Here is a 27,796-nt window from a genome sequence, read left to right on the forward strand (position 1 = left end):
AAGGGGAGCGGGGCAGAGGGCAGCGGCGGTGCCGGTGCAAGGGGAGCGGGGCAGAGGGCAGCGGCCGTGCCGGTGCAAGGGGAGCGGGGCAGAGGGCAGCGGCGGTGCCGGTGCAAGGGGAGCGGGGCAGAGGGCAGCGGCCGTGCCGGTGCAAGGGGAGCGGGGCAGAGGGCAGCGGCGGTGCCGGTGCAAGGGGAGCGGGGCAGAGGGCAGCGGCCGTGCCGGTGCGCAGGGGCGCCGGCAGAGAGCGGCAGGGAGCGCGGGGGCCGGGCCCGCCGCCTCGCGGCCGCCCGCCCCTCCCCGCCCGCCGCCGGCCGGTCCCGGCCGCGGCGGCGCTGCCCCGCGCGGTCGCTAGGCGGCCCGGGCCCGTCCTGCGCGGGCGCGGAAGCGCCGCCCCCGGAAGCGGCGGGCGGGCAGGCGGGCGGGCGGCGGGTGGGGGGGGTGCCGGGAGCGGGGACGGGGGGGGCAGAGCGAGCGAGCGCGCCCGGCGAAGGGGCCGGAGACGCGGCGGCGGCGGCAGCAAGATGGCGGCCAAGTCGGATGGCGGCGGCGGCGGCGTGGGCTTCGCCCAGCTGCACAACCTGGACGAGGCGGCGGCGGCGGCGGCGGCGGCGGCGGGCGTCTGCGGCCCCGGCGGCGGCGGCGGCGTCGGGGCAGCGGCGGCCGAGGGCGCGGAGGAGCCGGGCGGCAGCAGCTCCTTGCACATCTGCCACTGCTGCAACACGTCGTCGTGCTACTGGGGCTGCCGGAGCGCCTGCCTGCGGAGCCTCTTCGGGCGGGCGGCCGCCGCCGCCGCCGCCGAGCCGCTGGCCCCGCGCCCCGCCGCCGAGGGGCCGCCGCGGGCGCCGGAGGCCGGCGAGGCGGCCGAACGGCCGTGGCTGGACTGCCTGTGGATCGTGCTGGCGCTGCTGGTGCTGCTGGGGGACGTGGGCACGGACCTGTGGCTGGCGCTGCACCACTACGGCCGGCGGGACTACGTCTGGTGCGGCCTGACGCTGGCCTTCGTGCTGCTGCCCTCGGTGCTGGTGCAGATCCTCAGCTTTCGCTGGTTCGTGCAGGACTTCACGGGCGGCGGGCTGGGCGCCGTGCAGGGCCTCAGCAGCCGCGGGCCGCCCATGATGGGGGCCGTCGGCCGCCGGGGGGGACCCGCCGGCGGGGTAGGAGGAGCCGGCGGCACCGTCACCCCCGGGGCGCAGCGCCTCTGCAGGATCTCCGTCTGGGTCTGGCAGACCGTCATCCACCTGCTGCAGATGGGGCAGGTCTGGAGGTAAGGGGGCCGACGGGTTCCCCCCGGCCGGGCGGGGAGCGAGGGTGGCCGTCAGCTCGGTGCCCGACATGGCGGTGGGTCGCTGTCCCCTGGCCGAGGTGGGGCGGGTGGGCGGCAGTGCCTCGTGGTTTGAGGTGGGTCAGCGTCCCCTGGTCGAGGTGGGGCGGATGGATGGCGGTCGTTAGCTCCTGGTCCGAGGTGGATGTGGGTCGGTGTCACCTCATGGTCTGAGGTGGATCGGTGTCCCCTGGCTGAGGTGGGGCAGATGGGCATCGCTGTCACCTCATGGTTTGAAGTGGACGTGGGTCAGTGTCACCTCATGGTCTGGAGTGGACGTGGGTCAGTGTCACCTCATGGTCTGAGGTGGATTGGTGTCCCCTGGCTGAGGTGGGGCAGATAGGGGTGGCCGTCACCTCATGGTCTGAGGTGGATCGCTGTCCCCTGGCTGAGGTGGGGCAGATGGCATCGCTGTCACCTAGTGGTTTGAGGTGGATGGGGGTTGCTGTCCCCTGGCTGAGGTGGGGCCAGTGGGGGTCACCATCACCTCATGGTCTGAGGTGGACATGGGTCAGTGTCACCTCATGGTTTGAGGTGGGTCATTGTCCCTCAGCTGAGGTGGGGCGGATGGGCGTTGCTGTCACCTTGTGGTCTGAGGTGGACATGGGTCAGTGTCACCTCATGGTTTGAGGTGGAGGTGGGTCACTGTCTCCTGGCTGAGGTGGGGTGGATGGAGGTCATCGTCCCCTGGCTGAGGTGGGGCCAATGGGGGTCAGTGTCACCTCATGGTCTGGGGTGGATGTGGGTCAGTGTCACCTCATGGTTTGAGGCAGAGATGGGTCACTGTCCCCTGGGTGTGGTGGGGCAAAGGGGGGGCCACTGTCAGCTCGTGGTCTGAGATGGATGTGGGTCAGCATCACCTCGTGGTCTGAGGTGGTCATGGTCAGTGCAGTGTCCCCCACGTGGAGAAGGAGGGGAGATTCGGGGGTTACTCCCACTTTGGGTGAGGAGAGACCCAAAGAGAAGAGAAATTCCCACAAAATGAGCCTGGGGGGCTGAGGTGGGGGTCATGGGGGTTGTTGTCACCCCACGGTCCGAGGTGGACATGGGTGAGTGCACCCCAGGTAGAGGAGGTGTGAGGGCCCCCCTTGTGCCAAGGGGACGTCCAAGGGGGAGAGAAGTTCCCCCCAGATATGTCTGTGGGGCTGAAGTGGGAGTAGTGGGGCTTGTTGGTCCAAGCAGGACGTGGGTCGGTCCCCCCATATGGAGATTTGGGGTGACCCCTGCTTCACTGAGGAGAGCCTCGAAGGGAGGAGAGATGCCCCCCAAATGAGTGTGTGGGGCTGGGGAGAGGGGAATGGTGGCTGCTGTCACCTCACGGCATGGAGGGGACACGGGTTGGTGCCCCCCACAAGCATGGGGGGTGGAAAGGGTCCTAGCACCCTGGGGCTGTAGGTGGTGCCTCAAGGGATGAGGTGGGCTCTTGCCACCCCACAGACATGGGGTAGGACGGTGGGGTGGAGCTGCTTTTCCTGAGAGGAGCTACTGGGGGGGACACCCCGTGGGTGACAGCGTGGAGGCAGGCCCGGGGGCTGGGGGTGACCCTGGCACCGACAGCGCTGCAGAGGGAGGTCCTGTGGCCCTGGGGAGGGCTTGCCCCACCGCTCCCCTTCTGGAGCCGGCAAGGGAAAGGCCCCACAGAAAGTGGGGGGCTGCTCCAGAGAGGGTCTGCGGGGGGGGCGGACGGCGGACCCCTGGCTGCTGAGCGCTGGGATGTGCCCTTTCCAGAGGGTTGGTGTCCTCTTGGCGTGGGTCGAACCCCCCGTAGATGACGAGGGGGCGATGGTCGCATCCGTCCCCAAGAGCCTCTCCCCACCCGGCGGAGGGGGAGCCCCCCGGCTCGCTGACCCGCCCTGCACCGAAGGAGCAGGTTGTGGGAGTGGAAAAATGCAGCGTGATGCCTCGGCTGTGGCTTTGGCAAAAGAAGAAACCTTCTCCTCGAGGGAGCGGGGACAGCATTGGGGTTGCCGGTGTGAGACTGAAGGTCAGGGATGGGGACTGTTCCCCTCCAGCAGGAGAGATCCTGGGGTAGAGGAGATATTGGCCAGAGGAAGGGTCTGGACGTGACCTCAGGCTCAGTGGGAATAAAAAAAATCCTCCAGAGTGAGCTGGAAACTGCGTTATCCTCCCCAAAAAGAGATGTGGGAGGAGGCAGGGAGGGATTCTCCGGGATGAAAGCCTGTAGATGCAAACACTTCCACAGAGATGTCAGTCTTACCGAAAGGGGTGTTGTAAGGACAACTGTAAAGACCCGGTGTGGCCCGGCGTCCTCTGAGATGGGACAGGGGTTAATAAGATGGAAGGGGTGTGAGGTGTGGGTGACGGAGGGTGGAGGGAAGTCTCCGGGATGTGTCACGGGGTGATGGATGCACCCCTCCACCCCGCAGATGGGTTAGACTGTAGGGAAGAGGCTGCAGATGGGGTCAGTTGGGTTTTGTGGCTTTTAAAATGATCCTTAGGGAGAAGATGCTGAATTTTTTTAAGGGGGGAGAAGATGGCATGTCATGGTGAAGCAGTGGGAAGCCCTGGAGGGGCTCGCCGGAAGGGTTAATATTCCTGCATTGCTATTTCCCGGATGAATTAATGGGGCAAAAAATAACCGCTCTGGTGGATTTTAGGAATTTTTTGCTGGGTTATGGATGAGAAAAAAAGATGAAGGGGAAGGCAGAAAGTGATGATTGATGGGGAGGTCCTTTTTTTTCCCCCCTACATCTGGGTAGGCGAAGGGGTTAACTCTGCTGCCTAATGAAATCGGTGAAGAAGTGGCTGGAGTTAAGATGGAGACAGCATGGTTGAGCCTGGGGGAGGGCTGCGTGGGTGGAGGCAGGGGAGGGCCTTGACACCTCTTCTGAGGACACCGCTCTCTCGACATAAAATGAATATACACATCAAAGATTTTTATATTTTTATTTATTTTTTTTTAAAGAAGCCGAGGGGGTGGAGGGGAGGGGATCTGTGTGGGAAGGGTGCGTGAAATGTATACCTAGGAAATAAGCCCGTGAAATCGTGCAGCGCAACAGCAAATACATATTTCTTCTGCATCTTCAATGTCATTTGTGTAGCGTTCAAAGCACATTTGTTCTCAACTTCTGCTTGGGGGTTTATTTTATTATTTTTCTTTTTTTTTTTTTGCGGTCGAGATTTGGGCTGGGGGATGGCGGGAGGGGGACGTCTGCGGGTGATGCGTGTGAGGGTGATGAATTGGTACGCGACCCTTTCTCCTGCTTTCCCTGGTACTCCCGAGTGCTGATCCCATCAGCAAAAGCGGTTCTCGATGCAGATGCTCCTCTGACAAGTTGGATTTTTCTGTTCTTGGAGCCAGGCAAAAGAAATGATGGTGTATTAGTCGGGGTTTGCCAAAACACCCCATGCCCTGGCACGCTTGAGTGAACAGGGTGGGGAGGGGGACACCGAAGCGATGCAGAGACAGAGGGGTGATTTTTTTTTTTTGGTAATACGAAGAAGCAAAGCTCAAGTTGCCCAGACTTTTCCCTGCTTTGTTAATGCAGAGGAAAAACGTTTGCTTCAGAGGTTGTGCAGGGCTGAGACTGCCGAAAGGGACTGAAAAGGAGCTCTGCAGACCAGATCACGTTAGGTGAAATAAGGGAGCTTTCTCTCCTGTTGATCGCTAATCCCACTAGCACACGGCTCCTGCTTTTTAAGGCATGCTGAACAGCGTGGTCAGCGTGGAGCTGCCTCCCGATATCTGACCAAAGCAAGGATAACTTCACGGGATCAGTGGGGCAGCCTCCACGAGGGTGTATTTTTACATTCCCACTATAGCTATTGCAAACGCCATTAAAATTAATCTTGAATGCGGTGATGGGACTAATACTGAAAAGCGCTGTTTTAGCGGCGTTCGCCTGCAGCTAAATCGCTTCGTGCTGGTAAGAAGTTTATACGTGGGGACGGAGGAGGAAGACCTAGGACGATGTAAGTTGAACGCGTGATGCACCGAGCCTGGTTTCCTGCGTAATCATGGGTACGCGCTGCGACTGCATGTAGTGTAATCGGGATTGTATGATATGTGGAGGCTGTTGTGGCTGTTGCTCAGCAGCTGGAAGCGGAGTCATAGAAAATAGAGGGGGCAGGTTGGAGTTGCACAGAAATCCTCGTCCTGAATATGTTAGGTAATCCGGGTTTTGAGGGATAACGCAATTCCTGTAGGGACTTCTGTTCCTAAATATTGGGAAGACTTGCCAATAAGATGATGAATAAATAACATTTTATGGCAGAAATATAAACGTACGTCAGGCTCTTATTTTAGCAAGATTGTCTCTTCATTTTGTCAGGATTGTGGGAGCAGCAGCTCGTTGGTTTTGAGCAATCTTGGTGGGGGCTCTGTCTTCTGTTCATGTCCTCCGTTGTCCTATTCAGGGAGTGAATCGTGACCGGGCGGGAGTGCTGGGGGGGGCAGTGCCGGTGCTGGGGGAGGGCTTAATGATATTCCTGCGTTTTTTTTGTGGTTGTTTTTTGCTCAGCTGAGAACCGAAGGCTGTGTTAATACTGCTTGCCTAGAGTGGCTGCTGGAAAGAAAGTACACATATATGTTATAAAAACATGTGTGTGTCTATACATATATATGTATATATAGATTTTTAATTGTTGCTTGAAGCAGTATGATCTCAAATGGCATTCCCCGCTGATAAAGCTCACGTCTTGGGGTTTCACCTTCATAAATCTACAATTTTCACCTTTCATCTCGAATCCCTTAGATTATCTTGAGGACTGGAACAATTCAGCCAGACTCTCCCAAAAGCAAAGGATGCCAGTTAGGGCACATTACGCTCGCTATCGAGCTGCTGCACTGCAAGCTGCAGAAGGGCTGTTCATTGAGGAGGGATGTTGCAGTGCTGTGGTTTTGCTGGAAATAGGCTGACGGCGGGTCGGTCGTCAGAGCTTGCCAGGGCTGTTGCTTTCGCTGAAGCCATTCAGCTGTGTAAATTCAGGAGAAATAGTTTTGACTTGGAGTTTTCCTATCTTGGATAGTTGCACAAGTTGTCTTAATGACAATTAAGAGTATAACTTCTGCCTCTGATGTGCCTTTCTTTAACCTCTGTTGTAAGTGGGTTAGTGGGTCATGATTGCTGTCCTGGAGTACAAGGTTTAGAGTATAAAGTACAATCGTTTGCGTTGCAGCGTGCTATTAAAGAAAACATTATTGGATTCCATTGGATTAACAGTATGTGGAGTTTGAGCTAAAATGAATGCTGATCAGCTGGAAATCACTCTGTGTCTGTTAAACTGTCAGTAAGGGTAAGTTTCGTGACTTGAATGTAATATGTTTGTGGGTTTTGTTTTTAAAACTGATTGAATATATATTTAGAAGAAAAACATCCTGTAAAAAAAGCCACAAACAAACCAGAACAACCCTTGTCACTGTTTTGACATTAAAAACACCTTGGGTATGTGTGTGATTAAAAGAAAAATTCCTAAAATTTAGGCAAAGACTTGGCATCTTTTTTATTAGTGGAAAGACCAAATCTATGAGTTGTTCATCTTTCGGCATGCCCGGAGGTGGAAGGATGAATCAATGGGTTTAAATGGGATACGTGGTATTTAATGACTATGTGATGAGTGGGTTTAGGCTCTACTAAAATACTTCGTTCTGGGATGAACTGTGAGTTAAGATACATGCTACTTCGGATAGTTTAGAAATACAGGCAGCTACAACTCTTAAGATCTCTGCCCAAGTCACTTGAAGTGGGAGACATCTGCTTGTCAAATGACGGATGAATGAGAAGCTGCTGGCCTAATGCTGCCTCGTTGTCTTGGTTTGGGATGTGCAGCTCTGTAGAGCCTTTCTGTAAATTTACTGCCTTCCCTGGCACACTCGAATATTTTTTTCAGCTTTTTCTGGTTAGCTTGTCTGGCAGCTAAGTTTTTCCCTTTAGCCAAGTTTTAACAGCTTGCTTTTATAGTATGGAGTTTTGTCAGCTTTTGACAAGTTGGCAGAGGGAAGACATTCTGGGATAGATGATAAATATGTTCTCCCTACAAAATCAGGTCTGGGGTATAGCTTTTTTCTTTCCAGCAAGGTCGTTCTCCCTTCCAAAAAACGTACCCGCTCTGCCCCCATTTCTGAGAGTTTTCTACGGGATCTCTATAAGTGCTGAGCTGCGGGTGTAGAGGTCCAAAGACATTGAATGTGGAGAGCAAGGCAGGTAGGTGTTGTGTGTGTGAAAATCATCATCATCATCGTAGTAATGAGAAAAAGGTTTTATCACTTGAGTAGGGTCTCCATTGGTTGCGGGGTGGTGGCGAGGCTCCGTGTCTTGTTGAGTGCTACCCACTAGAGGGGGTCAAACCACAGATGTTGAAGCAGATCTGCTGTGCCAGCCTTGGGAGGGCAGAGTTTTCTCCAAATCTTTTCTTGGGAGAAATAATGTGCTGCCCTGACCTGGTGGGAACTCGCCTTCCCATGCAATTCAGTGTTTCTCCAGCGACAGCGTGGCTTGGGTAGGTGGGTGAGCGGGATTTGGAGGAGAAACTGGAGTTTGGTTTCCTCTGGGATCTGGGGAAGCTGCCCTGTGGTAAGGTGGTCCTGCGGCGTCACCAGCTCATCACCTCTCCACCGTGGTATGTGGGGAGGAAGAAGGGGAAGCAGAAATGCTTTGGTGACCTGACTTTGTTCCTACTGGAACCAGCATAAAGTTTCCGTGGCTTTCAAGGCAAGGACACTGGTGCTAGGTATTTTCAAGAGACTATCTCCGGGAGTCCGAAAACTGTAAGGGAAGACGGCTGCTTTGAAGTTGGGTTGCAGGCTGCTTTCCTAAATGCTGCTACCTGCGTGGTCTTTGACCGGAACGTCCCTTTTCAGTTGCTCAGGCTTCACACTCAACTCTAGGGAAGAGGCAGTCGTGCCTTTTTTTCCAGGTGCCCCATGGCTTTATCTCTGATGCCCGTGGCAACCTGAAAGCACTCTTCCTGGTGGAGGGGAGGCAGGGTGCCCAGGGAAGGGGGAAAGGTGGCTCACCTTTTTTTTTCCGTTAAAATTATAAGCTCTCTATTTTCCACTTTTCTAGACACTTCCATTTTGCTTTTAGCTGCGTTGAGCTAGCTTTATTCCTTGCAGTGATTCTCCTCTCAGTACAAATGTAGGTTATTCAGGGAGCATTTCCTTTAATGAAAAGGATGGAGGTAGAACTGATGGTGATAAAGCATCTCTTTGGAGGAGAGCTGCTTTTGCTGTCTTGAGACTGCAAGGAACAGAAATTGGACGTCAAACGTGTCATTTTCCTTAGGGAATGAAGGTGAGCCTCCAGAGAAGTCTGGATCCCTCACCGAACTTCTCCCGGTTCTTTCATTTTGCTTTCTTTCCCTTGAATCCTGACTTGATTTTTAGCACCTCACTGTCATGAAAATCAGTAGTAGTATAAGCTGCCAGTGTTTTAACACCTGAAAGCTTTTAGGCAGGAGGAACTATGAATCAGAGTAATGCTTTGCTATAGCTAGAGATAAAATTAAATTGTAATTAAAGGTATAAGCAAAGAACATGTGCCAAATATTGTTACTTTATTGACCCACCTTCTTCTGGTGTGCTGGGATTCAGACTGATATCCTAGTCTGCTATGACTGCTTTAGGGCACTGAGATGCTTTTCCAAACTGGATCCCAAGAAAATGGAAAAAGAGCTGTCCTGGGGAGAAGGATCTGTAGAAAATCCTCAAACCTAGCGGCAGTCTGGCAGTGGGAGGAATAACCTGCGTTTCTAACTGTGTGGAGCAGAACAGCACAATCTGTGCCGGGCAGATCAACATGAACATGCCCCGTGTCCTTGGGGACTGGTGGTGCCCACAGTCTCAGGGATGCTCCGAAAATCTCCTGGGTTGTGGGACTGAGCACTGGGCTGTGTCCCAGGGCGGCTGCTAGCAGCCCACTGCAGCTCCCTATGGCTGGATTTTTATTTTTATATTTTTTGCGGCTCCCCCTACTCGGTGAATTTGTATTGCTCACCACCTTGTATTCCAGTTTCAGCCTGTGTTTAGTTATATGTAACTGCTGTAGCACAGGACCCACGTTTACATTGCTCAGGAGGAGTCTCAGGAGTTGCTCTTTGTCCGCCCTTGGGCAAATCTGACCCATGCACTGAGTACTGCATTTAAAACATGCACATGCTTGGATGGCTAAGCTACGTGTCTGCGTCTGCTTTTGTTATTTCAGTATAAATGGGTGTGTTATTCCTTCCATCAGTGTCTCGAAGCCTTAGCTGAACCAGCAGCCCTGTTAGAGCAAAATCGGATCTTGGCCAAGAGACAAAAAATAGAGTGAAAGGCAATCTTAAACGTGTCCCCAAAACTATAATGGGACCTGAAGACTGTGCTTCTCCTCACGTCTCCTTTCTTCTGAAATCTGTGAGAGCTCTGGTTCACCTATGAAATATTCACAGTCTGTCCTTAAGTGACTTCAGCAGCACAGAAGATCTTTTGCAGGATTGGCAGCTTCGCTGAAACCTCCTGTATTCAAGCCCAGAGCCTTTATCGCGAGGACCTCCTCTTCCTCTGGTCCGCTCTGCCTACGCGGTTGCATGTTATGATTTGCTTTACCGGCTGCAGAAGCTGTTGAGGATTTTGCATCCTAAATAAATATCTATGTATTGTATCCCCTTTTGCACAGGATGGGTTGAGGGAATAGGCATGTCCCAGAACCCCGTGGGAAATAGGACTAAGACAGGAGTGCCTCGTAAGTGCTGCCTTAGTGCCCTGCCATAGATGGTCTGTGAACGGGGACTAAGAAAAACAAGCCTGTTGTGAACAGGCTTAAATTAACACTGCAGAGGTCTGCACTCATGCTGGAAAAACTCAGTAGGCTGTTGTGCTGTATCACCCTTTCTACCTTTGCAGGTCATCTTGATGCGGGAAAAATGTGCCATAAAACCCCCACCAATTTGGCAGAACTCTTATTAAAAACTCTTCAGGAGCCACAATGCAAAAGGCTCTGGCACCTGGAGCTGCCTTTATCACCTTTCTAATTAAACCTGTGGAAAAAGCAAATCAAACCCAAGCGACAGAGAAGTGTGGCCGGCTGCCGGAGCCTCCTCCAGCTCGCGGGTCTCGCTCGATGGGGTTTTCTGTAGGGCAGCGGTGGGGCAGGGGTGCCAGGCCCTGCTTCTGCTTCCACGATGGGCACTGGAATTCACAGCTCTCTACAAAAATAAAGGAGTGATGGGCTCCCCCATCCTTTCAGTGGGGTGGCTCAGGCTTGTCTGCTAAAGCAGGGAGATGACAGGTATCCCTGTGAGTTTGCGGAGAATTCCAGTGTCTGGGAAAATCACCATTTTCCCAGTTTCTGGTGTAAAAGAAGAACAGTTTAACTCTTCGTGCTTGGTTCCCCCACGCAGGCAGTCCTGGATGATAGGACTGTCAGTAATGCGTTGCCTGGTGTACCAAACACAGAAGACAGCCGTAAAGCACCAGGAGTGGTTTTGAGTTTGGGATTGGAATTCATCCCAGTTATGTCTAAGCGAGGGAAAAAAGAGCAACGGAGGCCGATGTTGTTGAAGTAAAAATTGTAAAGAGTGGTATAAGCAGAAGGCATTTAAATAATGTAAACAGTCTGGCATGGGAGGAAGGATGGGAGGCATTCCAGAAACAAAGGGAAAATAGTTTTAAAACATGGCTAAAAATACACCAACTCTTGAATTCCAGAGATTATCTCAATTAGCGCTTTTTCAATATATCTTTACAACAGAATTGTAGGAGTTCACAAAAGATAATAGAGGCTATGAGATACGGAGAAGTGATATTAATTTGTTTAATTAAAAGGATGAAGGGCTCCCTAAAATAAGATTCACTTATCTTCTGTCGCAGGGAGGAACGAGGTTATATTCAGAAAACCGTGGCTTGTAGCACTGTAGTGTGGAGAAAGCGTGGCGAGAGCCAGGGCTGAGAGTAAGAGCCCCTTTCTTCAGCCTCGGCGGTTGCTTGCTCAGTGACTTTCAACAGCAAATCCCTTCCCATGGGATTAATGTGCTATTGGAGCAAAATGGTATGATTTTACATTTCCAAGAGGATTTTGTTTGGTGTTTGGGGAGCAGAAATTGGACATTTTCCTCCCATAAAAAAAATAATATTTCAGACATCAGAGCTTTCAGGTGCAGGCAAACACACTTTTAACTGGGCGTCTGTATGTGTGGCGCTGTGCATGTCTGTGCTTGATGTCCTCTTTGGCTTTGGAGGCGTGCTGGCATGTGTCAGAATTTATGTCCAGCCTCAGCTCTCCGGATACATCCCTTGGCGTGGGGGAGAAGCGTGCATTTATATCCAGCCGTATTTTAAGAAGTTTGGAGGAGGCAGTAGGGGCCAGGGAGGAGAGAAGACCCTCACGCAGTTCTAAATTAAATTACCCCCCCTGGATGTATATTAAAATGTTAAGTAGCACTAAGCTCTGTATCCCAGCTCAGCAATATTTCGAGGCACTTTATTGCTTTAATGGAGGGATAAAATAGAACCTGCAATTATAGTAATTTTTTCTAATTGAATATTTTGCTTTATTCTTTCCCTTTCAAAGCATGACTGTAATACTAGCCTTCATAAAGCTTTGGAAATATTTATACTTTCCCTTTCTGGCAATGGGTGTAAATACGCTTTTTCTTGGGCAGGCCGTTTCAGTCCCTCGTGGCTCTGGAACGGCTCTGGAAAGCGGTGGGCAATAAACGTTTCTCTGCTCGTTTTAACCATCTTGCCATTATCACTGGGAAATACTATTTTCCTATTTGGTGGAGAGGGGAATGTGGTGTTAGGGATTAAATGCTTTCCGTCACTGTACGTGGGCTTGACGTGATTTTGTCAGGTGTCTTTTTAATTAATTTATTGTTCACGCAGGGCTAGTGCTCGGCAGCTGCATCCAGTCTTTTATCCCCAGGCCGTGTTCTGCACGGGCGGACGAGATCCTTGATTTCTGCCACCTAGGCTGAGTTTGGGGAGGAGGATAAGAAAAAGCACTTTCTGGATCTTGCTTGAGCAAGATGTAAGCAGCAGGTAAAAGCAAAAGCTGAAGGGCAAGGTCCTCGCCCGACACGGTTTGAGACTGGTGGGGCAGCGATGCTGACGATAGGGATGGGGAATTAAACTGGAATCGCTGATGGTATAATTGGGTGTCGATTGAGGTTTTCGAAGTAGCCATTTTCGGTGACACAAAATGCCAGCTTTTCAAACATAAGTTCCTACCTCCAGCTCAAGCCTCAAGCAGGCAGAAAAATGCAGGTAAATTAACATAATAATTGTGTTGTGCATTCTCTGTGCTGAATCTCTGGTTTAAAGAGGGAGATTTGCTGATACTTCCTCCATGTGTACTCCCGTGATGGGATGCTATCAGTTTTACGCTGTTGCAATAACTGTCTTCTCATCTAAAGGGGACTTTTGATCCAATAAACTGCTTATCTGGTGTAGTTGTCCTTTCATCTATCGTGGGTGGTGTGTGAGGGCTGATTGAAGGCGCAGTATTGTGGTTCGTTTATGAATATTAATTAGGAATGGAAATAATTTGGAACAGCGTGCACCGCCGACTCTCGAAGCACTGACTGCAGAAATGCATCTGTTCCTCCCTCGCGGGAGACTTACGGCTACGAGGCCTCTCCCAGGGAAGATGCGAACTCACGTCGGGGCGTGAAGTCACCATGCAGAGGCTGTCACGCCAACACGGTGACTTGATGATATAGCGAAGAGGTTGCTGTAAAGCTTTGTCTCCCGGCGTTTGTTACAACTGGGCTGGGGAAGAAGTGGTTTCTTTGGGGAAAGCTGCAGCGGCGCCTTGCCAAGTCGTGTGCATCAGACCCAGAGCAGGAGCTGGAGGTTGAGGCTTTTGCATCTGCATGTGGCTGTGTCGAAAGGCAGCGCGATGGACTTTTTCACCCTTCTTTTTGTGAAGGACGTGCTTTTCTGCTGAATGCTTAATCTTACCTTAGTCCTTGTCCATCCTGTTCCGTTGTCACGCGTTGACGTAAACACATCGTACCACTGACGCCAGAAAAAGCTCCGGGCCAAAATCTGGTACAACCTGCTTTTGGATGATACAAGAGCCTCTCTGTGAGTTCATCCCGTTGCTTTCCTCTGCTCCCTGGAATAATAGACCACAAAATCCTACCATGTGCACACATGAAGCGTGGAGCCCTCTTCGTCTCACCTGCTGGGAACCAGTCCTCAATGGCCGCGTCTCCGCTTGCGAGCTAAGTAGTGGCAGGATTTGTCCTTTGATCCTGAGACGGGCTGGCATAGCGTGGCTGTTTCTATCCTGTTAAGCTTTCTTGGCTTTCAGGAGCGGGTGGCTGCCTCCAGGCTGCCAGCTGGGAGTGGTTTCTGGGCTGTGCCGACTCCTGAGCGGTGCCGAGGAGCTGCTGGGGTGAGGGCTGGTAGGTGCCGGACAAAATTATGCCAGGGACGGTCCTGTAGCTGTTGGGCTGCAGAGGCTGCAGCGTCGTAATGTTACAAGAAGGAGCTCAGAAGGATGCAACACTTTTGGAAGGAAAATATTCCCCTTACTTAAGGTTAATTTCGATTTTCTGATGAGAATATGTGAGGGTTTTTCCCAGCTGATGAAGGTGTATCCAACCTATCAGAGTCTCTAGCAAAATGGAGAAACACTGGCACGGGTTGTCCAGAGCGGTGGGAGATGCCCCATCCCTGGACACATTCAAGGTCAGGTTGGACGGGGCTCTGAGCAACCTGATCTGGTTGAAGATGTCCCTGCTCATGGCAGGGGGTTGGACTAGGTGACCTTTAAAGGTCCCTTCCAACCCAAACTATTCTATGATTCAGTGATTCTATGAAAATCCTTTAGCTTTCGGATGTGGCCACGTGGTTTACCTGTTTGGGTCTAAATTTATTTTATGGCCCATGTGTGTGCTCCAGTAGTGGAGCCCAGATCCCGTCACTGGATTAGATTGTAAATATCACCTTTGGGAGGTTTATATTCAGTGGGTCACTTTAGCATTAATGCTTAAGGGTGAAACCCAGGTGAGCGATGGAGAAAGGAGAAATGCCTAGGCATGTCCATCTAGCTGAGACCCAAACGCTGGTGTCCTTGTGAACCCAACCAGGTCAGATGCTGACGGGGGAGGACGTGGTTCATGGCTCCTGCAGCTTTCTTCAGCATGCTTTGCTCTGCAGGGAGGACCTGGTGGGGTGTGCTGGTTTTGGCTGTGGTAGAGTTAATTTTCTTCATAGTAGCTGGTATGGGGCTATGTTTTGGATTTGTGCTGGAAACAGGGTTGATAATACAGGGAGGTTTTAGCTATTGCTGAGCAGTGCTTACATGGAGTCAAGGCCTTTTCTGCTCCTCACGCCGCCCCACCAGCGACTGGGCTGGGGGTGCACAAGGAGCTGGGAGGGGACACAGCCGGGACAGCTGACCCCAACCAACCAAAGGGACATCCCACACCATATGGTGTCATGCTCAGCATATGGAGCTGGGGGAAGGAGGAGGAAGGGGGGGGACGTTGGGAGCGATGGTGTTTGTCTTCCCAAGTAACCGTTACGTGGGATGGAGCCCTGCTTTCCTGGGGATGGCTGAGCACCTCCCTGCCGATGGGAAGGAGTGAATGAATTCCTTGTTTTGCTTTGCTTGTGCACGGCTTTTGCTTTACCTATTAAACTGTCTTTATCTCAACCCATGAGTTTTCTCACTTTTACCCTTCCAATTCTCTCCCCCATCCCACCAGGGAAAAGGGGGCGGGTGGCTGCGTGGGGCTGAGTTGCTGGCTGGGATTAAACCACGACATGGGGTTAAGCTGGGACCATCCTGGGAGCGCAGGACAAGCAGCAAGCCAGAAACATGCACTGCTGGGGTCACCCTTCTTCACCCAGACCCAGCTGAATTTAATTTGTGCGTTAGTTTTTTTTTTTTTAAAAAGCAAGCTGAGTAATTAGCTGATTTACTTGAAAACACCTCAGAGCCCTTAAAAACAGTGGTTTAAAAATGGGTTGATTATTCTGCTCGCTTCAAAGCGGGGGTATTAAGAAAAGTCGTCTCCTGCAGGCACGTTCCTCTGGCAGCCCACAGGCACGCCAGGGGTGCCGCGATGTGTCGCGCACCCCCGGCGTCACAAATCACTCGCGTCTGCCTGCCGCTGGCTTTAAGCGGGGCGTGATGGCTGTCAGAGGGCGATCATCTTCATCTGCCCATTCGGTTTGGCGTTCCCTTCGTCCCCGGCGTGGCTGGGTTAGGTCTTTGAACCGGCACGCTCCTCGCTTTTCAATTGTGCGCTTTAAATCTGGGATAATAAAACATCAAAGTAAACGATATTGTTGTGAATACAGAAAAATCAGGACACTCAGTAGGACTTCAGGGAGTAATAAATTTGTTCTATATTTAATCTCATATTTATCGCAGTGTCAGTATGAGACCACTTCATTTTACTACTTTAACTGTATCTAAGAATAACTGAATACTTGAAATATTAAGAAAGTGGCTAATACCTGGTGGTAGCTGATGGGATCCAGCTTTAATAGTTATTGATTGGTTTCAAAAAGCTCCTAGTAATGTTACATCTTAGCTACTGTATGTTGGGAGTTAAAAACCTATCAGTTATTTAAAATTAGAAGTCATTGTGATTTTCAACTTAATCATCCTTCAGCAGATGAATACAGCCAGGACTTCAGGTGTCACTTACAATTTTGCAAAAAAAATTGTGGTTGATCAGCTACAGTTTTATTGTGTGAAAACCTTGGCATCCCTAAGTTCAAATGTTCTCGAGCATTTCCTCAGCTGCTCTAAAATTGGTGTGGCTTCCCTGATCGGGATGCAAACACCCGCTTGAAATCTGCTTGTCAGACAGTGAGCACAAGGGACAAATGAACCCGCTAGGGATGGTCTCATTGCTCGGTCCTTTCTGATAACGTCCCCTATCTCAGAACGTGCAGGAGAGTCTGCAGAGGTGGGCTGAAAAAACCCATGTATTCTCGTAAGAAAATAAAAATTAACCCTAAGTAAGGGGAATATTTTCCTTCTAAAAATTCAGGAAAGCAAAAAGTAAGATTAAACACTGCTTTTTAGTACTAAAACTCTGCCTGGGTAACGTAGCATTTACCTGAATAATCCTGCCGTCGCTATGCTTCAAAACACCACCTTAATTGATGCTTTATTACCATTTGTGCAGAACGTGGTTTTAGTCTTTGTTTTACCACTCTGGAGTTTAATAAATCCATTTATAAAAATGTTTTTTATTTTTTTTTTTTTCCTGGTATGGCTTGTTGCACAATTATAGCTTCGTTAAAGGCTCTCATTATTTTTCCTTGTTGTGATCAAGCTCTGCCTGGAATGAGCCACTGCATTTTCTGTTTGAAGGCGCAGATCTCGCCGTAATTCCCTGCTGCTCCTTTAACCAGGAACTGGCTCCTTGCGGTTCCTAGGAAGTGACCAGTTTTTTAGCAGTGAGGGCAAATTATTTCTAACCCTTATATTTTTCTTGTTGGTATTTCACTGTGTTCTCAGAGCAAAAAAACCTACTACGCTTATCGGGAGCTACGTAACTGCAGCAGGGAGTTTGAATTCAGGGTTTAAGTTTAATTTCTGATGGCTTTGCTCACTTCTTTGCCTGGGACTGGATTATTTTCCCCTTTCTTTCAGTGGATTAGGGGATTTGTAAACCAGGACTGCTAACAAAGGTGTCTAAAAAAACTGGGAAGGTCACATCTCTTTCATTTGCTTTGAATGAATCGCTTCCACGGTCCTGAAAGCGCGTTTTGGGGGAAATGGAGAGGAAAGGCGAAATCATGCTTGTATTTTGGAGGGGAGCTGCTGAAGTATTTCATGTAGGAATTGATGAACGAGGATGTACTGATTGAAAATTCATTAATTAGTGCCATTTCCCACATTGAAAATTGGGCTCACTTGAACAGAAAGCCGTTGAAGCCTCCTGACTGCTGGAGGAGCAGGACTGTCATCGGGGCAGTGTTTCTGGTTGGGATCCGGTGCTGGGATCTTGTGCTCTGCTGTGAAGTTACAGCTCATAAAGGACCACAGCCCTCTAACAGCATGCTTACTCTTCCCTAATAAAGAATTAAAATGCACGTTTTTAGACTGGATATTTTGCCTAGCATTGACCCTTATGGTCAACGAAAGGGTTCTTGCCTTGGCAACGCTTTCCACTGGGTGTAGTATTAATTGGTTGTGTGAATTAACTGAAGACTAAACTTCATTAGGCTGCCATTATCATTGCATTTGTATTCTTCCTGTCCTAAATCCTCAGTGAAAACATCTGTTAGTCACTTAAAATAGAAGTCTGCATTCTTAGGAGCAATTTCACCATCATAAAACTGTGGATTTTTACCGATTAGGCTTAAAGAGCAGTCACCTTTAAATAAATTTATTTTTCTTCCAGTCCCTTTTCCAAGAGGAAACCTTTCAGTAAGACATTTAAGCTGTGTTAACTGTAACTGCAGGTCTGCGTTCGTGTTTGCACAGCAGGTGCGGTTCTCCGATATCCATCAAGAGCTCCGAGGTGAGCCATGTCCTCTTCCCTTGACATTGCCAGTCTTCTGTTTTCTGCTCTTCACCCATTTTCCTTCTGTGGGAGCGTATTCAACTTATGGTTTGGAAGGTATCGTTGTTTTCTTCAGCAGTATCAGTGCAGGCCAAACTGTTTTATTTGGACTCTCACCTGTTCCCAAACCTGGGGTTTCTGTGTAATCAGTGCATTGGATTGCTCTGGTCATTATTTTTTTTTAAACCGAGTGTCTCCAGGTTTGGGCTTGTTCTGTTTATGGAACTGAGTGGCAGAAACCAGCGAACAGCAACCCTTTTTTTTTTTTTTTTTTTTAAAGTTTCAATATTTCCTTTGTTCCATGCAGACCTTGTTGGGTCACCTAAGAAATTTGCTAGCGGAGCTCTTAGCTGTCCCAGGCTGACTCTGCCTGCTCTTCCAGCATCATCTGCTGGGGTTACATCCAGCCATTGACCTTCATGAAGTTTCAAGTTGTTGGAGCTCAGGTACCTTCGCCTTATGTGCCTCAAATGCAGAGGCAGTGCCTGGAGGTTGCCCATACCCCTGTAGCCCATCTGAGCCCAGCCAGCTCCTCCAGCCAGGCGTTAATGGGTGAGAACTAGTGAGAATCGAAGGAAGAAAAACATGCCGTTGTCATTTCTTAGCCAAAGAGTCTTCAAACTCTCAAAGAGAGGCTTAAACACCATCAGACTGTGATGCAGCCTTGCTAGCCCAACTTTTCCACCCTAGCTAGTCCCAGCTTGGGTCTTCAGCAAGCAGCCTTCCTGCTCGGGACCCTTAACATTAACCTAAAATTGGGGGAGTGTAACTCTACAGGTGCTAAGTTTAGAAAAGTGTGGGAGGCTGAGAAGCTCATAGTGATTTAAGGTAAAGAGGCATTCATTGCAGCAGAAGTCATTTAGGGTCATCTTCCTACCAATAATGAAGAACTTAGCTGAGAAGACAGCAACAAAAGAGAAGGTTCATAATAGAAATGCAACTTAAAAGCCTGACAAATTAAGGCTGGTTTTACTGAAAGTGCTGTTAAGCACTGTATTAGATTTCAGAAAAGCACGTTCATAGGAGCAGGGAATGACCATGAAAATTTACCATCCCAAACATAAAATTTGCTCATGCATCCTTTGCTCGATGATTCTGATGATAACGCTGAAATTACTTTATTTGCCCATTAAAGGATGTATATTACTCTTCCTAATCATATGAGTGGAATTATAAAAAGAAATTTCTGCTTTAAATTAGGCTGTTTACCCAGCTCTGTGGAGGAGCTATTGTTTTCCTCTATACACCGTTTCCCATTCTGCGTGTCTCCGCAGCTACACAGACCACAGTAATGGAGCTGATGTGCAGATGTGAAGAGTTAGATACATCTAAAACCTCTGGATTCAGTCAGCAAACACAGCTTTTGTCAGTTTATAATCTCATGCTTTTTTGTGTTTGGTTTTTTTTTTTTTTTTTTTTTTTCACCCTGCAGGAGTTCTGTTATCTGATAAGATTGTAGCCTCGGGTCAAACCAGCAGGATTAGTTAAATGAGGCTGTTTGCTACCCTGTCCTTCCCCACTCTGCAATGGGTTTTCTTGCCCTGGGTTGGCTTTGATGGGGACGGTTCCTGGTGTTTCTGGCAGTCGTTCGATCATGCCTTTGGTGAATTAAAGAAATAACTCTGTCCCCTGAACGGGTCAGGGTTCTGGGTGACAGGTATAACCAGCTATTGTGCAGAGCTCCCTGTGATCTGTAATGACTGCCCGAGTTGAAGGAAAAAACCACAAAGAAGCATCAATGTGTGGTGTTTTTAATGGAGTTCTGATTTAAGCATAAAATACCTTCTTCTTTTTTTTTTTTTTTTGAACCCTACCAGTTATTGAAAACAGTTCACAATGCTTGAAAGAGCTTTTCTGGAGGCATAGGAAAGTGCAGCTGAAGCATTTGTATCTTCAGAGATCTCAGGCCAAAACGTCGTGCAGCTCATTATCGTGTTTCTGATGGCAAACAGAAAAGAGCACAGGTGGCCCAGGAAAAGGCGCTGGATCCAGGCAGGTGCATTGTGATTTCCCTCGGGGTTATCGTGCCGTCATCTGGCATTTGTGGCTTAGAAAGTTCCTGAGCAGGAGGTGGCGTGTGTTTAATAGCCCGTGATGAATACTTTCGTCCTTTGAGGGTTTTTGAAGTTTGGCAAAATTTACTTCAGTGCCATTCAGAAAATTTTGCTTCACTTGGCATCTCCATACGGTTTTGATTAGGGAGATTCCCACGGAAGGGTGTGAATTCTAAGCGTTTGAAACTGTTTTCCTGCAAAAATCGAGAATGGGACAATTACAGCTGTTTGTTTTTTAATGCAAATTCATGTGTGCCATAGGGATCTCATTCATTGAGCTTTAGACATACTAAGTTATCCTGGAAGAGCTAAAACCAGCGGGGTGAGTTTCTGCCACTTGCAGAGGCAGAAAATACCCGTGCAAGAATTATCTTTCCATAGATTAATTGTGGAGGCTCTTCTTTTTGAGTGGAGCAAGATACTGAACGTTGCAAAGTCAATTTTCCAGCTTCTCTGTGGTGTAGAGTCATAGAATCGTTAAAGTTGGAAAGGACCTCTGAGATCATCGAGTCCAACCGTTAATCTAACTGCCAGGTCCATCTGTAAACCGTGTCCCTAAGCACCACATCCACTCATTTTTTGAATACTTCCAGGGACTGGGATTGCACCACTGCCCTGGGCAGCCTGGGCCAGGGCCTGACCACTCTCGCCGTGATGAAATTTTTCCCCATACCCAACCCAAACCTGCCCTGGCGCAGCTTGAGGCCGTTCCCTCTCGTCCTATCGCTTGTTCCTGGGGAGCAGAGACCGACCCCCCCGGCTCCAGCCTCCTTTCAGGCCGTTGCAGAGAGCGATGAGGGCTCCCCTCAGCCTCCTCTTCTCCAGGCTGAGCCCCCCCAGCTCCCCCAGCCGCTCCTCCCCAGCCTTGTGCTCCAGCCCCTGCCCCAGCCTCGCTGCCCTGCTCTGGCCACGCTCCAGCCCCTCCATGGCTGCCTTGGGGTGCGGGGCCCAGCGCTGAGCACAGCATTCGAGGGGCGGCCTCCCCAGTGCCCAGCACAGGGGGACCATCCCTGCCCTGCTCCTGCTGGCCACACCGTTCCTGACACAAGCCAGGATGCCATTGGCCCTCTTGGCCACCTGGGCACCCTGCTGGCTCATGTCCAGCGGCTGTCGACCAGCACCCCCAGGCCCTTTCCCGCCGGGCAGCTCCCAGCCGCTCCTCCCCACGCCTGCAGCGGTGCCTGGGGTTGTTGTGCCCCCAAGCGCAGGACCCGGCCCTGAGCCTTGTTGAACCTCACACAGTTGGCCCCGGCCCAACGACCCAGCCTGGCCAGGGCCCTCTGCAGAGCCTTCCTGCCTTCCAGTAGATCGACACTTCCACCCAACTTGGTGTCATCTGCAAACTGACTGAGGGTGCCCTCGATCCCCTCGTCCTGATCATCGATAAAGATGTTAAACGGAACCAGCCCCAGTGCTGAGCCCTGGGGAACGCCACTTGTGACCGGTCACCAAAGATGTGGAGGACCAAGATGTGGTGTAGATGTGGAGGACCAAGTTTTTTTCTGGTGACCTGTCAACAGAGTAATATCAGCTGAGAATTTGTCTTATACTGAAAAGACTTGAAGATCCTTGTGGTTTCCAGGGTTTGTATGTGCAGTATCTTCTGACTAGAGTTAGTACCAGGACTACAGCCACATGAGAAGCTGGATTGAATAGCACAGTGAAGAAGATTTGGAAAACTTGTGTTTGTTCTTGATACTTTTATTAGGTAATTATGTTTTGTGTGTGTTGGACTTTAAGAATACATATAGAGAAAGTACTCTTTCGCTGTTGGAGTTTTTAGCGTGAATGTGTTATTTACTTTGCAATCAAAGTGTGTTTTAGTGTGACGGATTTCATAGAGTTTGCCTTAAAAAATGCCTGTGCTCTCTGCAACTGCTGCAAAGAGAGCTGAGCACCTTTCCGGAGGTGGGAAACCCAGCTCCGAACACGGGGGACGGGAGTTGTAATACCCCCTCCGGACCAGATACCATCTCTCACCTGCGACGCCCGTGCTAATGAACAGGGTACCTGGGGCGATGTTACACAGAGATGCTGTGGCGTGAAACCAGGAATAGCTTCAGCAGCAAAGATGCGTTCTCATCCGAATCATTAAGCTGTGGTTTCTCTCGTTTTTCTCTTTTTTTGCCTTTTGGAGTACTCACCGCCAGGTCTAGCAAGAATTGGGTCCCCACCAATTTCACTGGTTATGATCCCAGCTACAAGATGTATGGCTTGATTTGAAGAAAAACCCTGAAAGAGGGCAAGCAGTGAGAAGGGAGCGTGGGCGTTGCAAGAAGATACGTTGGCTAAATACTTTCTGGGAGGCTACCAAGTGGTGTAATAACTAATCTCAAAGGTGATAGCTGTTTTAAAAAGAAAAGCTCATTTCTGATTTCAATTTCTGGATAACATGGTTTGGCTCATGCCTTGGAGCTGTCAGTGCAGGAGCGGGTGAGGAAGAAGGTGAAGGGCTGGTGGATGAATTGAGGGATATCATTGCTTCAGCAAGTGGCAGTGTGAAATCTGAATTCATAAGAGCAGGAAACAAAGCGAAAAAGCAGTTGGATTCAGTATCTTGAGGGCTTTCCGTGATCCTGCGTTATAGGTAGGAAAATTCCAAGTAGCTCCAGCCTGTTCGTATTGTGCAGTTAAGAGTACTTTCCCTTTAAAATACCTTATTTTCTCAAAGCAGAAACGAATCTGTAGGACTGTTTGCTGAGGTTTACTCAGTGCATAAACTTTCGATGTCTCTTCCCACCCCTTCTTCTTTGTTTTTATCATATTTCACATTTCTGAACGACCTTCTCCTGCATTTCCCGCGGGGCACTGACAGCGTTACTGATGCTTTCGAGGTTTGCTCGCTGTGAGCACAAGCGAGCAGGCACCTGTGCTTCATATCTCGGCTGAAACGTGAAACCCTCAGCTGCACGATGCCTTCCCAGCCCTCCGGAGAGAACAGTCGTCCCCTGGTACCCCAGCCCATCGCTGCTAATTCACCTACTCTGTCTGAGCGCTAAGCAGATTGGGATCCCACAGAGACCCTTCATCTCCAGGCCACAGACCTCGTGTTCTCCGGGATGTGAGCAGAGTGTAATATTGATTATGATGCTTACTGTAGTTATTTATTACATTCATTAGCAGGGATGAGATGAGAGACTATCTTACTGTATTAAGTTGTCCCAGAGACACCTAGATAGTAAATAATAAATAAACAATCAACGATGGAGTAGAACTAGTGGAAGGCTGGGGCGGTCAATGTAAGGATCTACCAGCCAGCCTTTTTAAATTAATAATGTGCAGATTCAGTGTGGTTATTACTTTCTGTGGCTGGTAATGCTGTATTAAGGGACCTAAGTGACTGGAGATGTATCTTGATTGAGCTAATTGAGGTCCATCTTGAGATGGCTGACTGCCTCTCTATTGCACAGCACCGCGACTTTGGATACATGTCTCCACAGGATTTCACCCAGAGATAAAAACCTCAAAGCTTCTACTTCGCTGTCAACATACACTTCTTAACGAAGCAAAGATATAGCTAAAATGATTAATGTCCCTGAAGTGGTGATTTGTTGGAAAAGGAAGGTAAAAACCAGAGCAGAGCAAGGATGTTTCCTTGTGCTGCTTCTTTAATTTCCTTCTAGTTTACCACCAAATAGACCTGTTGTATCACAGGAGAGAGACGAATGTCTGTGCGCAGGCGTGGGATCAGAGCATTTTCTAACTTTACTGGTTATCATGGACATTTACTCAACATTCAGCTTTTACTGGAGGCTTTTGAACCCCGAACCAGCCCAGAGCCCAGTACTGCAGCTGTGGTGCCCTATTTCATAAGAAAAATAGAACTTGCCATTTGGCCAGAGAGGCCTCGGAAGGAGATCAGTGGCAGAAGTGGCAGGAGGACCAGTTGAAGGCAGCTGAGTTGAAAGCATGGAAGAGTGGCCAAACTTTTTTGGCTGCTTTTAGTTGTATTAACTATTAAAAAAAAAAAAGCCCAAACAAACCTACATTTATGCTTTACCTTAAGCAGCCGTGACTCGTAAATGAAGCCATTCAGCTCCGTGTTCACAGTGTAAACCACTGGAGATGTATTTAAAGCAGTAAACCCAGTAGTTGCACTTGTATTTTTGTTTTAAATCCTGTCTGTGTAAGGCTGTTAATTTACACAGGGCTTTACAAACACAGCTAAGACATGCTTTCCCTACCCAGGTAACTCATTCTTAGAGGCTCGGGCTTTCCGAATTAGTACTGTGTCCAGGTGTTAGGGCATCCCCTCGCTTCCTTGTGTACCCTCTGCCTGGCATCTGTGAGCGGTCCTTGAGCCAGAGCCTGTTTTTTGTGTACGGACATTGCTTCACCCAGGGCGGCTCTGATTCCCCGTTGGGCACTGGGCTCCGTTTTGATGCTGGCAATAATTTTGGGGTGGTGAGTACTGCACCCAGGAGGTGAGCTGCCAGCTCGTGTAACGGTGGTTGTAGGAGCAACCCCAATGTTACTACTAACCTCCAGATGTGTGTATAAATAATACTCCTGTCGTGACAAACACTAGTTAGGACATCATGCATCTGATAATGACAGTTCTTGGCATTTCTTCTTGTTGTAGATTTGTCCTACTCCTTGACTCGGGAAGGATCCTCTTTACGTCGGAGGCACAGGGAGTTTGGCGCATCGTAGTGCAGGTTGCACCTCCAGCGCGCTGTAGTGCTCTGACGCAGAGTGCGCTTGTTCTCGTGAGGTTTTTCTCTTGCTCGTGGTGTCAAGCACTTCAGGCAGGCTGAAAAGCATGAGTGTTTCCTGCAGGAGCTTATTGTATTCTCCTGGTGCCAAATGGGTCAAAATCCCTGATGTGGTTGTGGCAAACTGCAGAGCTGGCAGAAGAACGAATAAATCAGAGACCGTATGAACGTTATGGGGAGATGATCGTTAACCAGCATTCATGTGTAAAAAGTGGCGTCTAGACATTCAAACACTGCTAATAGCCTTTGATTAACCATTTTTGTTTTGTTCTTGCTCAGTGTGTTAATCACTGTGATTAAAATGCTTAGCCACCATGGAGCTAGACGTTGTATAAATTAGTAAGTAAGCAAATCCAAACAGATGGGGCAGGGAAAATTAGTGCCTCTGGCAGGGCCAGCATTAGACAAGGCAGGGCCAAGGAAGATTTAAGGGGAGACCCTAAATAATCTAAGAAAAGCAAATTTGCCTGTCCAGTGGGCCTGCCAGACCTCGCCACCCTCCTGCTCCTATAAAGCTTTGCCTCCTCAAGCCTTTTTTTTCTACTCCTAGAGCCCATTGCTGTCCTCACCTGGTCCACCAGGTCCCGGGATGAGCTGGGTCTCTGCCCAGGATGCTACAGACAGGCCTGGAAACCGCTCTTCCCTTTGCACGAGACGAGTTATTAACATGCCAGCTTCTCTGCGGTGTGGATGCTGTCCTCAACGCTGCAAAGCCTTGCAGATGGAGGACCTGGGGAGAAGGGTCAGCCACTCAGGCTGTTCTGCCTCAAGACCGGTCCAGCTTTCTAGTTATTTGTTGTGTGGTTTGTTTTTTTGTTTGTTTGTTTGTTTGTTTTTTCTTTTTTATATGAATAGCAAAGGAGTACTACTGACGTTCAACCCCTCCACCACCAAATGTGCATAAATGCCATCCTTCACTGGGAGGACTGACTAATTTAAGCTGTTGGGCTTTGGGCTAAGTCCTCGTCTGATGCAGTTTTTCAAGGAAGAAGCAGAGCTGGAAAGGGTGGGAGAGGCACCTTGCACTACTTGTAAGATCACGAGCCTTGATAGGTGTCGAGATGCATCAAAATCAGAACCCAGTCATGTAATCTCTGAAGAGAAATCACAGTTAAAATAGGTAAGTGCGGCAGTTTCTCTGTGGTAGGCTTAGACAAAGACAGAATTACCTGAAGCGGGGAGCATCCGTGGAAGTGATAGTGAGACCGTGCTAACAGCCCTTTCTGTTCTTCCTTCTCCTTAATCTGTTTTTCTGTGTAACTCATTTTCTGGTAGAGCTGTGAAAAAAATTAAATGGGTAGTTTTGGTGACAGCAGGTTTTTGCCTATTATGTGCTAGGATCTGTAGCTAGGATTTCCAATTTCCCTTCTAATCAAAAGGCTTCCTAAACCTTTCAGAAGTGCTCTCCTGGGATGACTGCACTCACAGAAACGCAAGTGCTTTGTTTCTGCTGGTGTCCGTCTCTTCAAAGGTAGCTGAAACACGGTGCAGCCACCAACCCAGTCCTGCTCTTGTCGGTGCTGCTGGGTGTGAGCGTCATGGGGCTGGGTGAATCCAGTGCACAGCTCTTCCTTTTCCAGTTGCTTCAGCCCAGCCCTGTGTACGTGATGGTCCCAGGTGTGAAAAGTTGGGAATTCTTGCAGTTTCCCCACTTAATGGGGGAATGAAATCACTGAAATGCTGAATTTAATCTGAACTGGTGCAGAATCAGTGCAGGATGCCTGTGTGGCCCTTTTCAGGTTAAGTTGAATTTTGTTCTTGGTTTTTTGCTGTGCCAGAGGGATTTTTAATGATAATGTAGCACCATCGCTGTTGGGCATTGGGCTGATGGGCAGCAGAAGCTTTTGGGCTGTGAGACAAGTGAGGCTGGATGGGGACGTGTGTTTGGGGGAGGAGGTTTCTGCTCAGAGCTCAGCAGTGAGGTGTCAGCACCTCTGTGGGGTTCAGGATGAGCCAGGGCAGCTCAGACCCATAAGAGACAGAAGATGAAATCCTGGCCCCATTGGAGTCAGTGGGAGTGCTGGTGTTAACTGGAATTTGTCCCATAGGGTTGGGTCACAAGAAGTCACAGGAGGCCACCTCTGTTGGTCTCTGCTTGGGTTAACTTCGAGGGTTTCTCCATCCACCGAAGTGCTCAAAGTAGCTTCTGGTTTGGTGAAAGCGCACTGCAGGGATGTGCGGCTGGTGGGTGCGTGGGCCCGGCAGTCAGCAGCGGGTGGATTCAAAAATCCTCGTAACAGACAGCAACAAGAGCTCCAGCTGAACAGGTTTCCAGGCAGAAATCACATTTGATGAACCCTGAGGGTACGTTCCTGGATCCTGGTACTCTTCTCTGACCCCAGGCAATACTATCTCTCATTTAAAAGTCAGTCCTTCTCTGCTTGTTTGTTTGTTTGTTTGTTTTATTTCCCCTTGCTATAGTGTTTTCACTCCTGTCCTTATATCAACCATCCATCTTTTTCTTAATCTTTCTGATTTCTTTCTTAGCTTGACTAAACACAGCAATTTTCAAGCCTCATAAACAACTTTGTTGCCTGCATCTCCTTCCTTACGCTGGCCTTCCTTCCGTGCTTTCATCGCCTGTTTTTTTTTCCTAGGGCCATATGCCTATACGCAGGAATGCACAGATAGAGCTAAATAAAAATATTTCTTTTATACCTGAAGTACATAAGAAGACCTAAGACTCAGCAGTGTATATATACCTTAAAAAGGTGGGCTTATTCAACACTCCTCTAAGGCGATTGAGACATGTGAGTATACAGCTGAGTGTGTTAAGCTGCGCAGTGACCACAATTCCAAGTACATCGCAAATATTTTATTTGCAGTGTGTTAAGGTTTTCAGAAACTGCTGTATTGTTATTGCCAGGAAAATGCTGACATATATTTTATGTAACACATCAGATGTGATACAGACTCACTTTGCAGAACTGAGTAGCATTGCTACGGCCAATTGTTCAACACAGCATTTTGCTACGTTTTCTGACATGCTTAATAAAGATATCTTCATGATTCTAGATTCAGTCTGAATGCCATTAACTGCTGGCTTTCTGAGAAAGCAGAAACGCAGCTTGTAATGCCAGACTCTGCAGGTTTTGCTCAGCAGCCATTAGGTACAACTTCAGAGCATCTAAACCCTGAAAATAAAAAGCACCTGCGCTGGTTGGTGTAACCTGGGCCGCTGCGTTCTGTCGATCGGTGTTCTGCAAATTGACTTCGCCCATCAA

The 27,796-nt window shown here is 49.3% G+C and overlaps 1 protein-coding gene across 1 annotated transcript in view; it reads left to right on the top strand.

The window, feature by feature from the left end:
• Positions 1-524: 524 nt before the first annotated feature.
• Positions 525-27,796, top strand: part of XKR6 (XK related 6) — a gene marked incomplete at both ends in the record, with an annotated part of 186,579 nt that continues 159,307 nt past the window's right edge. The window contains one exon of the mRNA XM_082305450.1: positions 525-1,267. Coding sequence (XP_082161576.1) covers positions 525-1,267 — 743 coding nt within the window. The remainder of the gene's footprint in view (positions 1,268-27,796) is intronic.

The sequence above is a fragment of the Platalea leucorodia genome (genome assembly GCF_965183815.1).
Source record: "Platalea leucorodia genome assembly, chromosome: 3".
Lineage (NCBI taxonomy): Eukaryota > Metazoa > Chordata > Aves > Pelecaniformes > Threskiornithidae > Platalea > Platalea leucorodia.